The sequence below is a fragment of the Eimeria acervulina genome, genomic scaffold (assembly GCF_000499425.1).
Source record: "Eimeria acervulina Houghton genomic scaffold, Eah_scaff390, whole genome shotgun sequence".
NCBI classification, from domain to species: domain Eukaryota; phylum Apicomplexa; class Conoidasida; order Eucoccidiorida; family Eimeriidae; genus Eimeria; species Eimeria acervulina.
The window spans coordinates 1-13,733 of record NW_013549841.1 but is presented as its reverse complement, the minus strand read 5'-3'; the positions used below and the strand labels follow the sequence as shown (position 1 = coordinate 13,733).

At 52.4% G+C, this 13,733-nt stretch overlaps 4 protein-coding genes across 4 annotated transcripts; 2 read left to right on the top strand and 2 right to left on the bottom strand.

Moving 5' to 3' along the window:
* Window positions 1-864: 864 nt before the first annotated feature.
* EAH_00036310 (hypothetical protein, conserved) lies at window positions 865-6,998 on the top strand (the record flags this gene model as incomplete). The annotated part of the gene is made up of 14 exons (XM_013395667.1): window positions 865-871; window positions 1,111-1,147; window positions 1,280-1,825; window positions 2,018-2,063; window positions 2,295-2,456; window positions 2,785-3,042; window positions 3,262-3,313; window positions 3,836-4,077; window positions 4,191-4,235; window positions 4,341-4,415; window positions 4,658-5,147; window positions 5,407-5,721; window positions 5,921-5,975; window positions 6,086-6,998. 14 exons carry the CDS (start codon window positions 865-867, stop codon window positions 6,996-6,998), a joined length of 3,243 nt encoding a protein of 1,080 aa, XP_013251121.1.
* Window positions 6,999-7,597: 599 nt separating this feature from the next.
* Window positions 7,598-8,861, bottom strand: EAH_00036300 (hypothetical protein, conserved; the record flags this gene model as incomplete). Its single annotated transcript, XM_013395666.1, has 2 exons — window positions 7,598-7,835; window positions 8,314-8,861. The coding sequence occupies 2 exons, from the start codon at window positions 8,859-8,861 to the stop codon at window positions 7,598-7,600; spliced, it is 786 nt and encodes a 261-aa protein (XP_013251120.1).
* Window positions 8,862-9,863: 1,002 nt separating this feature from the next.
* Window positions 9,864-11,054, top strand: EAH_00036290 (hypothetical protein, conserved; the record flags this gene model as incomplete). Its single annotated transcript, XM_013395665.1, has 1 exon — window positions 9,864-11,054. The coding sequence occupies one exon, from the start codon at window positions 9,864-9,866 to the stop codon at window positions 11,052-11,054; it is 1,191 nt and encodes a 396-aa protein (XP_013251119.1).
* Window positions 11,055-12,475: 1,421 nt separating this feature from the next.
* On the bottom strand, window positions 12,476-13,302 carry EAH_00036280 (hypothetical protein, conserved; the record flags this gene model as incomplete). The annotated part of the gene is made up of 1 exon (XM_013395664.1): window positions 12,476-13,302. A coding segment is annotated over one exon (827 nt), but the record flags the coding sequence as incomplete, so codon positions are not given.
* Window positions 13,303-13,733: the final 431 nt, after the last annotated feature.

Sequence of the window (13,733 nt, the reverse complement as noted above, 5' to 3'; positions counted from 1 at the left end):
CTAGAATGTTACAGCCACAATCGGCGATGCATGCGCCTGCAACAGCAGCAGCAGCGGCAGCAGCAACAGCAGCAGCAAAGGTAAAAGCTGCTGCTACTGCTAAACAGCAATTCAAAAAGCCCAGACAAGCTCGTATAGCATGCAGCTAATGATGTGCTGTTTTAGGCGTTTTGCTGCTGCTGCTGCTGCTGCTGCAGGATCTTCCGGTGGGGTTGGTGGTTGGCGTTGCAGTAGCAGCAGCAGCAGCAGCAGCGCAGGGTTTGTCTTTAGTTGTTTTTAATTAATTTTTATAGATTTGAAGTGCAGGATACTAAACAAATCTTCTTTTATTTATTTTAGTTGGGGCTGTTGCACGTTCTCCCGTGCAGCAGCATCTGCTGCTGCGGAAGCCCCTACGGCTGCATGCGCCTGAAGCAGCAGCAGCAGCAGCAGCAGCAACAGCAGGAGCAGCAGCAAGCAACAGTAGCACCCATAATTTACCCACATCACGGTTTTGCTGCTGATTCGAAGCAAAGCAGCAAAGATTTTGTTTCTTGAGTGCTGCTGTTTGACTGTTATAGTGCGGCGCCCGTACATACACCTGATCTTGCTGCAGCAGCTGCAGCAGCAGCAGCAGCAGATCTTTAGGGATCACCAAGTTTTGCTGCTGCAACCTGCGCATGCAGCAGCACTTCATCAAGGCACATGTGCTGCTGCTCTTCCAGGCCTTGTTGAGGTGTACGTACAGCTGCTGCTTCTGCCTCCCATTAACTCTGCAGCAGCAACTATTTCCTCACCTACTGATGCAGCAAACCTGAATGGCCTCCTTAGGAGACACGCCACTTGCAAAAGCTGGCGGCGAAATAAAGCCGAGGTCATAGAAAAATGGATGGTGAGCCTGCTGCTGCTGCTGCTGTTGCTGCTGCTGTTGTTGTTGTTGCTGCTGCTGCAGATCTTTGAATTGTTCTGGTTGTCTCTGCTGCTGCAGCGCGACAACAATCTCCCTTTTGTTTCCCTGGATAAGGTGCCTCCCGCCGCTTGGGGCTTCCTGTGAGGCGTCCGCTGCTGCTGCTGCTGCAGCTGCTGCTGTGTTTGCTACTGCTGCTGCGTTTGCTGCTGCTGCTGGTGCAGCGAATGTTTTGTGGGGACTTAAGGCTGGTTGCGAGGAGTAGTCTGTTGCTGCCGCTGAGCGTGTTTGCTGCTGCTGCTCTGTCTAGGGGCCTGCCTCCCTGTCCTGCTGCTAAGTGCGTATCTTTCTGCTGCTGCTGCTGCTGCTGCTGCTGCTGCTGCTGCGCTGCAGGGACTTTGAGAGTAGGGAACAGCTGGCTGCATTTGAAAAGGCAACAGAGCGTCTGCCCTTTAGAGGTAATCTGATATATCTGCATGAAGCCAGAGCCCGAGAAACAACAGAGCAGCAGCAGCAGCAACAGCAGCAGCAGCAGCAGCAGCAGCAGCAGCAGCAGCACAAGGGGGATCGGCGTAAACCAACGGAAAATGCTCATGATGGGCCTGTGCAAAAGAAGCCCCGGACCCAGCCTAGCAAACCCCAATCCGCAGCAGCAGCAGCAGCAGCAGAAGCACCAGCAGCAGCAGCAGCAGCAGCAGGATCAGCAGATGACGCTGGGACTGCTGCAGCAAAGGCAGGTACTACAGAATCAGATTTTTGCCCGCAGCAGCAGAGACAGCTGCCGGCTTTGCTGCACTTAATAAACAACAAACCCCACCTAACTGAGGCAGCCTCCATAGAACACCGCGTCGCCCCGCTAAACGGGTATGCTGCTGCTGCTGCTGCTGCTTTAGATACTGCTGCTGCAGTTGCTGCTGCCGCTCCGGGTGCTGAGGCTGGGTGCGCTGCTGCTGCTGTTGGAAGGGTTGCTGCTGCTGCTGAGTGCGAGGAGCAAGGGGATGTGAGGCACTTGCAATAATAGGAGCAGCAGCAGCATCAACAGAAGGAGCAGCAGCAGCAGCAACAGGAGCAGCAGCATGAGGAACCGTCATAGGATTGCCCAGCTTCGTTTTGCTGCTTTTGTTGCTGCAGCTTCTCCTACTATGATCAGCTGCAGATGAAGCACACCTACCTAAAGGTAAGACTAGCGTCCTGTTGCTGCTGTTGCTGCTGCTGCTGCTGCTTCTGCTGGGAGCTTGGTGGAGTAGTTATCGATGCCCTGCGCTGTTGGTTGTGGGGCTGTATGGGCATGTGTTTGCTGCTTCTGCTTCCTCGCTTTGCTGTTGCTGCTGCTGCCGCCGCTGCTGCTGCTGCCGCTGCTGCTGCCACTGTGGTGCTGCTGCTGGTTCTGCTGCTGCTGGGTCTGCAGACGTGCATTAGGCAGCTGACTAAAGCAGCACATCAACGCTATCTAAGGTTGTTGCCTGCTGACGAACGCAAGGCGCAGCAGCAGATGCAGAAGAAGCAGCAGCAGCAGCAGCAGCAGCCGTGGCACTCCCCTAAAGTTGCGAAGCGATGGGTTGGATGTGAAGTAAGCAGCATCAATCTCAGTGTAGCCGCTCTGCTGCATGCTGCTGCTGCTGCTGCTGCTGCCTCTGCTGTTCTTACTGCAGCTGTTCCTGCTGCTTCTTCCCCTGCTGCTTCTGCTGCTGCTTATTTTGTGTCTGTGTTTCGTTATTCTTCTTGCTGGCGCGGTTGCTCCGGCCACAGCCGCTGCTTGTGCTGCTGCTGCTGCTGCTGCTACTTCGTGAGCTGGGTCAAGCTGCTGCTCATCCGAAGCTTCTTTCTTATGCTGAGACTTCCGCTGCTGCTGCTGTTGCTGCTGCTGCTGCTGCTGCCTTTTCTTTGTGGTCTATTAGGTGCTGCCGACGTTGCCTGCCCCCGTGGCTGGGCGCATAGGCTATCGCAACAAATGTGAATTTACTGTAGGGATTGCGCAGCAGCAGCAGGAGCAGCAGGGGCTGGAACAGCAGCAGCAGCAGCAGCAGCAGCAGCAGCAGGAGAGCCCTTGCGTGGGCTTTGTATGTGGGGTGCAGCGGCTGCAGCCCCAAGTTGCTTCCCCTTCGGGTTTGCTGCTGCTAAGCCATGGCATGCAGGAAGCAGCGTATGCAATGGAGGTAAGGTTGTCTCCTTATTCAGGGTTTAGGGTTTAGGGTTTAGGGTTTAGGGTTTAGGGTTTAGGGTTTAGGTTGTCAAGATTAGGGTTGAGGGTTTCACCACTGTGGATAGAGTCTTAGGATGAGGGTTTAGGGTTTAAGTCTCTTTGGATTAGGGTTTAGGGCTAGAGCCTGTGGGTTTAGGGTTTAGGGTTTAGGGTTTGGGCTTTGCTGCTGCAGAAGCTAGTAAAGGCATCTCCTTTTGCTGTCTATGACCGGAGGACGCATACCGGTGAGGGTTTAGGGTTTAGGGTTTAGGGTTTAGGGTTTAGGGTGTTTTGCCGCTTTGTCTCCTGTTCTGTCCCTTTGTCTCCTTTTCTCTTCTGTCTCTTTGTATTTCATTTCGTTTCTTTCTATCTTTTATTGTCTCCCTTTAGGGTTTAGGGTTTAGGGTTTAGGGTTTAGGGTCTCTCTTTGTCTCTTTCTGTCTCTCATTGTCTCCTCCTGTTTTTCTTTGCTGTTTCCTTTGGTGTCTCTCTGTCTCCTTTTGTCTTCGTTTGTTGTTTTGTTTGTCACCTTTTGTCTTCGTTTGTTGTTTTGTTTGTCTCCTTTTGCCTTCGTTTGTTGTTTTGTTTGTCTCCTTTTGTCTTCGTTTGTTGTTTTGTTTGTCTCCTTTTGTCTCTGTCGCTGTCTCCTTTTGTCTTTGTCTCTTTTCTGGTTATAACTATATGACCTTTGCCTTCTGAGTGCTGAGGTGTCTCCTATTGCTTATGTTGCTGCTGCTGCTGCTGCTGCTGCTGCTGCTGTGCTGCAGGCACTTGGCGTTTGCTGATGGTGCGTACATCGGCCTGGACCCGCTCGATGATGCTGGTGGTGCAGATAAGCCCTTTCCAGCAGCAGCAGCAGCAGCAGCAGCAGCAAAACCAGAAGCAGCAGCAGCAGCAGCAGCAGCAAGACGCAGCAGACAATCGCAGCGCTTTGATTCAGAGTGTTGTTGCTGCCTTCGCTGGGAAGACCTTTGGGCGCTACAAAGTCACCTCCATCTTCTTGCAGGAAGTATGCTGCTGCTGTTGCTGCTGCTGCTGCTGCACCGTCGCTGCTGCTGCTGCTGCAGCTGCTGTTGCTGCAGTTCATAGGGGTGTTTGCTGCTGTCTTTTGCTGCTGCGCAGAATTCGGCTGTATCCGACACCATGGAGGGACACCCAATGCAAAAGGTGAGTCTTTTTGCTGCTGCTCGCGCAGCGGTTCTTGCTGCTGCCCTCCGCATGCATACATTGCTGCTGCTGCTGCTGCTGCTGCTGCTGCTTGCATGCATGCAGATATATGGCGCGGATGAACTGGAGCAGAAGCTCTGCGGCCTCCGCTTCCTTTTGGGGCCCTCATCGTTCTTCCAGGTGCGGTGTATAGGCACCTCCTACTGCTGCAGCAGCTGCTGCAGCTGCTGTTGCAGCAGTTTCTGCTGCAGCTGCTGTTGCTGCAGCTGCAGAGGTTTGAAGAGTGTGTCTTTTAGACTTCATCTGGCGTTAGAGCACAAGAGCCTTTGCTGCTGTGGTCCGTTTCTTGCTGCTGCTGCTGTTGCTGCTGCTTCTGTTTGAATTGCTGCTGCGTGTTTGTTCCTGCTGCGCTTTGCATGCAGACAAATACCCCAGCATGCGAGGTGATGTATGAAGCTGTGCTGCAGCTGCTGCTGCCGCTGCCGCCTTCTGGGCCTGTCCTCGATATCTGCAGCGGCGCGGGCACCATAACGCTCTGTCTGGCAGCAGCAATTAAGAAAGCTGCTGCTGCTGCTGCTGATGCTCCCGACAGCGGAAGCAACAGCAGCAACAGCAGCAACAGCAACAGCAACAACAGCAACAGCAACAACAGCAACAGCAGCAACAGCAACAGCAACAGCAATAGTAGCAACAGCAACAGGAGCTGCAGCAACGGCAACAGCAACAGCAACAGCAACAGCAATAGCAACAGCAACAGCAGCAGCGAAGGCAGCAGCAGCAGCAACTGCAGCAGCAGCAGCAGCAGCAGCAGGAGAAGGGTTATCGGCATTGAGGTGGTGCCCTCAGCAGTAGAAGACGCGCGGCGTAATGCGAGGCTAAACGGACTGGAGAACGATGTAGAATTCATAGAGGGTTAGCTGCTTCTGCTGCTGCTGCTGCTGTTACTGCTGCGGCTGCTGTTGCTGCTGCTGTTGTGGTTGCTGTTGCTGCTGCTGTTGTGGTTGCTGTTGCTGCTGATTTTGCTGCTGCTGTTACGGTGCTTTCGCTGCTGCTGTTGCTGCTGCTGCTGCTGTTGCTACTGTCGCCTTGTGACGGCTGCATGCTCTGCTGCGCCTACTGTCCAGTGGATGTTCGTTGTATGCTTCTGCTGCTGCTGCTGCTGTTGCTGCAGGAAAGGCTGAGGATGTGCTGCCAAATCTTCTGCAGCAGTTTTCAGGAGAGACGCATATCTCTGCTGTTGTGGACCCTCCTCGGATGGGGCTTCGTGCGCTTCTGCTGCTGCTGCTGCTGCTGCTACGGCTGTTGGTTCTGCTGCTGTTGCTGCTGCGGTGGCACGGCTCACGAGAGAGGACGCTGCGGCTGTTGCTAGTGCACCAGCAGTACACATTCATGCTTTTGCATGCTGATATTGCTGTTGTTGCTGCTGCTGCTGTTGCTGCTACAGACTCGAAGGTGCTGAAGGCTCTAAAGCAATGCAAGCAGCTGAGTGAGTGCAGCAGCAGCCCTTGCAGCAGAGTGAATAGGACATAATCATTTCCCGCTGTGATGCTGCTGCAGCTGTTGCTGCAGTTGTTGCTGCTGCTGCTGTCGCTGCTGCTGCTGTCGCTGGTGTCGGTACAGCAGCAATGGGAGGCTCATATGACTGTTGCTGCTGCTGCTGCTGCTGCCTTTTGTGGATTTCTTAGGAAGGCTGATTTACATCTCCTGCAACTGCAAAACATTAGTAGAGAACGTCCTGGAGTGAGGCTCATGCATGCATGCAAAGTTGCTGCTGCTGTTGTTGCTGCTGCTGTTGCTGTTGCTGTTGTAGCTAAAGTGGCTAGAGTTTAGTGTTTGTTTGTCTTCTCCAGTGTCTCTTGTGGGGTGTCTGGGTGTCTCCTCAACTGTCTCTTGTGGGGTGTCTTGGTTTCTCCTCAACTGTCTCTTGTGGGGTGTCTGGGTGTCTCCTCAAGTGTCTTGTGGGGTGTCTGGGTGTCTCCTCAACTGTCTTGTGGGGTGTCTGGGTGTCTCCTCAACTGTCTCTTGTGGGGTGTCTGGATGTCTCCTCACGTGTCTTGTGGGGTGTCTGGGTGTCTCCTCAACTGTCTCTTGTGGGGTGTCTGGGTGTCTCCTCAACTGTCTCTCGTGGGGTGTCTGGGTGTCTCCTCAACCGTCTCTTGTCGGGTGTCTGGGTGTCTCCTCAACTGTCTCTTGTGGGGTGTCTTGGTGTCTCCTCACGTGTCTTGTGGGGTGTGTGAGCGTGCGTTGGAGTGTATAAGTGTCTCCTGTTTGTTTGCTGCTGTGTCTGGTGTCTGTCTCCTTTTAAGGCTGTCTGCTGATGACAGCAGCGATCCCTTCGTTCCCGTTGCAGCTGTCCCTTTAGATATGTTTCCCCACACGCTGCACTGCGAAGCAATTCTGCTGCTGGCGCGCAGCAGCGTCGCTGCTGCTGCTGCTGCTGAGTACCGCAGCAGCAAAAGGCAACACCTCCTCAGCCTCACCCCAGTAGAACCCGCGCTCAATCCAACAGCAGCAGCAGCAGCAGCAGCAGCAGCAGCAGTCTCCTCGGAGGGCGAAGAAGAAGATGCCCCCGCCACAGAGGACTCGGCAGCTAGCCCGAGCTGCAGCAGCAGCAGCAACAGCAGCAACTCTAGCAACAAAAACAACAGCTGCAGCAGCAACTGTCTCAGTAGTAGCAGCACCAACCCTAAAGACACCGAGATGCGCAAGGCAGCAGCTGCAGCAGCTTCTCTTTGGCAAGGAGATAACCCGCTTCTGGAGTAGCTAGAGTCGTAGCTAGCTAGCTAGCTCAGTTGGCTAGCTAGCTAGCTAGCTAGCTCAACTCTTTAGCTAGCTACCTGTTTGACTAGCTAGCTAGCTAGCTAGCTAGCTGCCTCGGCAAATGCGCACCACCTGTAGGGATTATCTTTACACTGGGCTGCATGTGGAGGTAGCTAGCTAGCTAGCTGGCTGGCTAGCTAGCAACCACGGGCCTAGCTAGCTGGCTAGCTAGCTAGCTGGCTGTCTTGAGGGTCCATCAGTTGTGCGAACGGCAGTCTGCTTAGCGTGCCTGAAATACCGACACTCCTTCAGCAGCAGCAGCAGCAGCGGAAGTTGCCGCTGCAGCTGCTGCTGCTGCTGTACAGCTCTAGAAGGCTAGCAAAGCTGCGCCTCAACAAGACTTGTGTTTTTTTCCCCACAGTAAAGTATTTTTGGCTGCTGCTGCTGCTGCAGCATCGTGAGTTGCTGCTGCTGCGGTGCGGCTGCGTTTGCTTCTCTTGTTGCTGCAGCAACAAGAGAAGAAGAAGCAACAGCAACAGCAGCAGCAGCAGCAGCCGGGGTTGTAACGGCTATTGCTTCTGCTAGGTTTACGTTATGTGTTATTAGGTGGGGGCGAGCAGCAGCAGGTCTTCCTGCTGCAGGTGCTTGCCGTGCTGCTGCTGCTGTTGGTTGCTGTGTTGCAGCTGTAGTTCGATTTCTTTAACTGCTGCTGCTGCAGCAGGAGGAGACACATGCGTCGCCTCTGAGTGTCTCCTGTCTCCTTCGCTGTCTCCAAAGAGAATTGCTTCAGACTCCTCACGGCGGCAGAGACAAGCGGCCAGCGCCCCACATAACCACTTGCTGCACAAAAGAGACAGCCAGAACCCAGCTGCAGCAGCAACAGCAGCAGCAGCAGCAACAGCAACAGCAGAACAGCAAGCAGCAACAGCGCAGGCGTATATGCGAGAAACTCCTTCAACATCCCTGACCTCCATGCAACAGCAGCAGCAACAGCAGAGCAGCAGCAGCACCGCTACAGCCAGGTGCAGCAGCCGCAACATAAGCAGCAGCAGCAGCAGCAGCAGCAGCAGGACTGACAGCGTGTAGGGAATCCCGAGAGGAGAGTGCATGCAAGGAGATGCATCAGCCCCAAGGAGACACAGAAGTCGGGCACCTTCAGAGACCGCCGAACAACCCAATATAAAACCACTGACCTAAACATTAACGCAGCAGCAGCAGCAGCAGCAATAGCAGCAGAAAGAGCAGCAGCAGCAGCAGCAACAGCAACAAACGTAGGATTAAATGCTGTACTTCAAGCAGCAGCAACAGCTGTACATACACTGCAACAGAAACTCTCTCTGCAGCACTTGCAACAATAACAGCAGCAGAAGCAGCAGCAGCAGCAGCAAAGACGCACAGAGCGAGATCTGTGAGTAGAAGAGCAGCATCTAGTGCTGCTGCTGTCTCCTTTGGCGTTGAGGGACTGCCGCTGCTGAACAGCAGAGACACTTGGCGAGCCTGAGGCACCTGACCTGCTGCTGCTGCTGCTGCTGCTGTTGATCCTACGTCGGACTCTGGTAACCGGAAGGAACGGCCATTCTGCTGCTGCTGCTGCTGCTGCTGCTGCTGCTGCTGCAGGTTGAGATGGGGGTTAGAGGCAGCCAGCAGCTGGCGGCGCTGCAGGTATGTGAGAGTACAGAAAGAGAAGAGGCACAGCAGCAAATAGAAGCAACTCAGCAGCAGCAGCAGCTGCGATATTAGCAGCAAAGGATTGAACCTGCTGCTTCCGTACAGTGTGCCGCTAAGCAGCTGAGGAGGCCCTCGTCTGCTGCTGCTGCTGCTGCTGTTGCAGTTGCTGCTGCTGCTCCCTCCCTGTGATCGCCGCATCTTCAGAGGACTCCCCGCCGCAGCTAGACGGAGCAACAGGTCCAGCAGCAACAACAGAATGCAGCAGCAGCAGCAGCTGCTGCTGCTGCTGCTGCAGGGACTTCAATCAGCAGCCCCCGAGATAATGTGTATTCCCCTTAGGCGCTGGCGAGACAAGAGCTGCTGCGCCTCGTGCTGCTCTTGCTGCTGCAGCAGCAGCAGCAGCTGCTGCTGCTGCTGTTTCTTGTGTCTTCGAGCTGGTAGCAGCAGCAGCTGTCTCAACCTGCATAGAGAGCGAGGGGCTCAGCTCGGCTCTTTATTATAAATTATTATTATAAATAAATTAAATACATAAATAAACTCGTCAATGGTATCTGCATATCGGCAATAGTAGCTGCTGCTGTTGCTGCTATTGTTGTTGCTGTTACAAAGTCTGCAGCAACAACAGCAGCTGCTGCTGCTGCGCTGCTGCATGCATTGCATGCATGCGGTAGGGCAGGAAGGCGCAGCAAAGTCTTCCAATCAGCAGCAGCAATACATTTGTTTTATTTTTATTTAGCTAAAAATAAATAGAAGACCGACGGCGAGAAGGGCCCCTAGGAACGCCTCTAGTCCCGCTGCAGCAGCAGCAACAGCAGCAGCAGCAGCAACAGCAGCAGCAGTAGCAGAAGCGGCTGCGGCTAGCGCACCCAGAAGCAGCAGCAGCCTCTATAGCAGCAAAGGAGACGGAGCTGCAGCAGCATCTGCCTCATTGGCGCGGAGGAGACACTAGAGTGTAACCCCACATAGCAGGCAGCAGCAGCAGCGGCAATAGCAGCAGCGGCAGCAGCAGCAGCAGCAATAGAAGCAGCAACCGCCCGAGAATCCGCAGCCTTTCCCTCTCTGAGGATCATCAGCGTCACCAGATACGATTGCAGCACTAGCAGCAATTGCAGCAGCAGCGAGAGCAGCAGGAGCCAGCCCATCAGCAGCACGAGCATCATCAGCAGCAACAGCAGCAGCAGCAGCAGCAGCAGCAGGAGAATGGGTGACTGTGATTTGCTGCGCCGTGTCTGTCCCCGCTCTTTCATTGCCCCTTTTCTTCAACGACGAGTTAGGCCTGATGGCAGGAGACTCTGGGAGGCACGCCCCTTTGAATTGCATGCAGCAGGTTTAGATAGAGTTATTTGCTGCAGCAAAGGAGACACAGGAGACACCCCTGTCGGGCCTCCTCTTGCTGCTGCACATGCATCTGCTGCTGTACGAGCAGGGGCAGACTGGTGGTTTGCTGCTGTCGAATGCAAACTCGGGCCCCCAGTACCCTTGCCTCCCCCCAGCAGCAGCAACAGCAGCAGCAGCAGCAGCAGCAGCAGCAGCAGCAGCAGCAGCAATGATGATGAGCGTTGGGGAGGCAAAGTCTTAGTTTCTGTGGAGATGCCTCGCATATGCGGCTGCCCCTCAGAAGACACGTTAGGTACAGCTCGTGAGGTGTCTAGGCACCTAACAGCTCTCTTTAATAATCCTGATGTCTTCAACTGCTCTCAACTCAAATTCAATGGAGATGCAGCAGCAGCAGCTGCAGAAGCAGCAGCAGCAGCTGCTGCTGCTGCTGGTAAGAGCACCAGCAGCAAAAACAGCGACAGCAACAGCAGCAGCAACAGCAGCATCGACAGCAGCGACAGCAGCAGCAGCAGCAGCAACGATGATGAAGCAGAGATAAAGTTCTACTGGCACATAGATATACGCATTGCATGCATTCAATCGGGAGGAAGTGTAGTTAGAGCTGCAGCTCTTGCTGCTGTTGCTGCTCTTAGCTGTCTCCGTCTGCCTGATGTAGAGTGGGACCCCCAAAGGAAGTGGTGGGCCTTCTTGCCTCCTCCTTCTTCTCCTGCTGCTGCTGCTAACAGCAGCAGCAACAGCAGCAGCAGCAGCAGCAGCAGCAGCAGCAGCAGCTGTGGGGTGGTAAGGGGTAAGAGAGTAGTGCTGAATGCTTTACCTGTCTCCTTAACTGCCTGTCACGTATTAGAAAGCACTTGGGTGTTGGATCCTACTGAAGAAGAGAGACAGCTAGGCCCAACTGTTGATTTTCTATCAATTAAAGAAGGAGACACCCCGTTGCTTCACAAACTGCAGGGGCCCCCCTTAGACCCCGTCCTGCTGCAGCAGCTGCAAACTGCTGCTGCACAGGCACTCGAAGACACACGCAAACAACTCGCTGAGGCAATTTCAATCTAATCTCTTCAACTCAATTTTGTGCTGCTGTTCCTGCTGCTGTTGCTGCTGCTGCTGCTGCTGCTGCACGCTACTTGGTACTACTGCTGCTGATATCCTGCTGCTGCTATTGCTGTTGCTGCTGCTGCTGCTGCTGCGAGGTACTAGCTATTACTTTTGCTTGTATCCCTGCTGCTCCTGCTGCTGCTGCTGAGACAAAGAGGAGGAGACAGTGAGAAGGAGACAGAGACAAGGAGACAGACACCGCAGATGTTTCTAAAAACATAAATAAACCCCAAGCCAACTTAAAGGGGAAGCAGCTTCCTGCAAGTGCAAATAAACAAAAGAAGAGACGAACAAAGGAGACAAACAATCAGAAGAAGACAAGAATAAACAACAACAGACAACGACAAACAAATGCAGCAACAAAACATACAAGAAACACCGTACTGCTGCAAGACACAAAGAAGAGACAGAAAGAGAATTACTAACTAAACCCCTCTGAAAAGGCACGCTGACCAGTTAATGATGCTGCTGCTGCAGCAGCATCAACAGCAGCAGCAGCAGCAACTGCAGCAGCAGCATCAACTGCAGCAGCTGCAGCAGCAGCAACTGCAGCAGCAGCAGCAACAGCAACAGCTGCAGCAGCAGCAGCAGCAGCGGATGGTGAGGACAGCCTGTCTTGTATATATATGTACAATGCTTTATGATGTGTTATTATAAATAGATAAATAGAAGAAGAATTAGTTAGGCCTTCAGGGAGTGTACGGTATCCCCAATAAAAGCATAGAAACAAACTTTGTTTAAATAATTATAATTTGTATATTTTAATGCATTTGTTTTACTTCAATACCTTTGTCTTGTCTATTTGCAGTAATATCTTTCATTCAGTTGAGAGAGCAGCAGCAAGAGACAATTAAGAAATATATATATAGAATAATATATATATATATATTTATATTTATATATATAGATTAAGCCCTTTAGCTTAGAATCCTTGTAATGAATTTACTTCGTTTATATATTCTTTTTCTAGACAAATATAATTATATTTGTTTGTAGTATATAATAACCCAGTGAGAGGCTAAGTAAGTAAAACAATATCTTCTTTTTCTATCAATTGTATATAATATATATATATATATATATATATATATTAGATCCCCTATGAGAAATAACAACAATTAAATCAACAAAAACAACAAGAAGAGATAAATAAGAAGCAGTGGAGGAGGACAACTGCATAATATTAGAAAACTAAAAAACGCAGCCTTTCGTCTGCGGTAGCTGCTGCGCTGCAGCAGCTACTGTACAGACACTGCGTTGCTGCATGCATGCAGCAGGTTTATTTCATATGCTGCTGCAGCAAAGAGCAGCAGCTGCTGCTACCGCTTTCTTACAGCAGCAGCAGCAGCAGCAATAGCAGCAGCAGCAGCAGGAGAGAGTTATGCATATCCTCCTTCCATAATGAGGCTCGCAGACTCTAAAGCATAGGCCTCTCTTTGTGTAATAAATGTCTCTGGGGTCTCTGGAGGCCACTGCCCCGCAGCAGCTGTTTTAAGTGTACATGGTGCAGCAAATGTTGTGTAAGCAAAGGGCTGGTGAGACACCTGAAGCAGCATACTGCGAGCAGAGACAACAGGGGCCCTAAGCTGGAAGTAAAGCAACTGTCTCTCTTTACAATCCCTTTCTATTGCTTCTTTCAGCGCTTTGTCTCCTGTCTCCAGAGGCAAATTAACTCCTATATACAGCGAAACTACGTTTACACCTACACGTAGCCCCGCTATAAAGGGGACAGCATTAGAGATAAGCAGCGTCGGCCCCACACCCGAAAAGGAGACACCCGCAGCAGCAGCAGCAGCAGCAGAATCATACTCTACAAGCGCTTTCAGGCGAGAGTCAAACCGAGGCAGCACAACATGCACCAGCGGCAACCCGTTGGCTGGGTCCCTTGTGGGATCGCCTCCATTGGGATCGGCTCCCGTGGGATCGCCTCCGCCTCCTGTGGGGTTGTCTCCCGTGGGATCGTCTCCTCCCGTGATCCAATCATCGTAGCGCTCCACAGATATCCTTTGAATAAGAGAGTAGTTGCTTCGGCCCCGCTGCAGCAGTGCTGTTGCTGTTGCAGGTGGGGGCTGCTGCTCTGATGGCTGAAGAGACAATAAATTAGAGAAGGAGCCGGAGGCATTGAAGCAAGTAGAGGAGGCAGTTAACCCCACAGCAGGGACATACAGCAAATCTAATACAAGCCCCAAAGACTCTATAAAAGCTCCTGCAAAGCAATGCACACAACTTAGAAGACACAAAACGAGGGTTCAGGGTTTAGGGTTTAGGGTTTAAGGCTTTCTTGAAGACAGGGATAAAGAACCTCAAGAAGGAGACACCAACGAGACAAAGAGGAGACAGGAGACAGGCTGTACACCATGAGAGACACAGTGAAGCGAGAGGCTGCTAAAGACTACGGCTTAGGGTTTAGGGTTTAGGGTTTAGAGAAGCAAAGCCAAAGAAATGAAGAGAGGAGCCAACAAGGAGACAGAAAAAGGGAGACAGACAGAGACAAGTGCATGTACAGAGAAGGAGAAAGAGAAGGAGACAGAGAAGGAGACATACAAAGAAGGAGACAGAGACAGAGACAGAGAAGGAGACAGAGAAGGAGGCAGAGGAGGAGACAGAGAAGGAGGCAGAGAAAGAGACAAAGAAAGA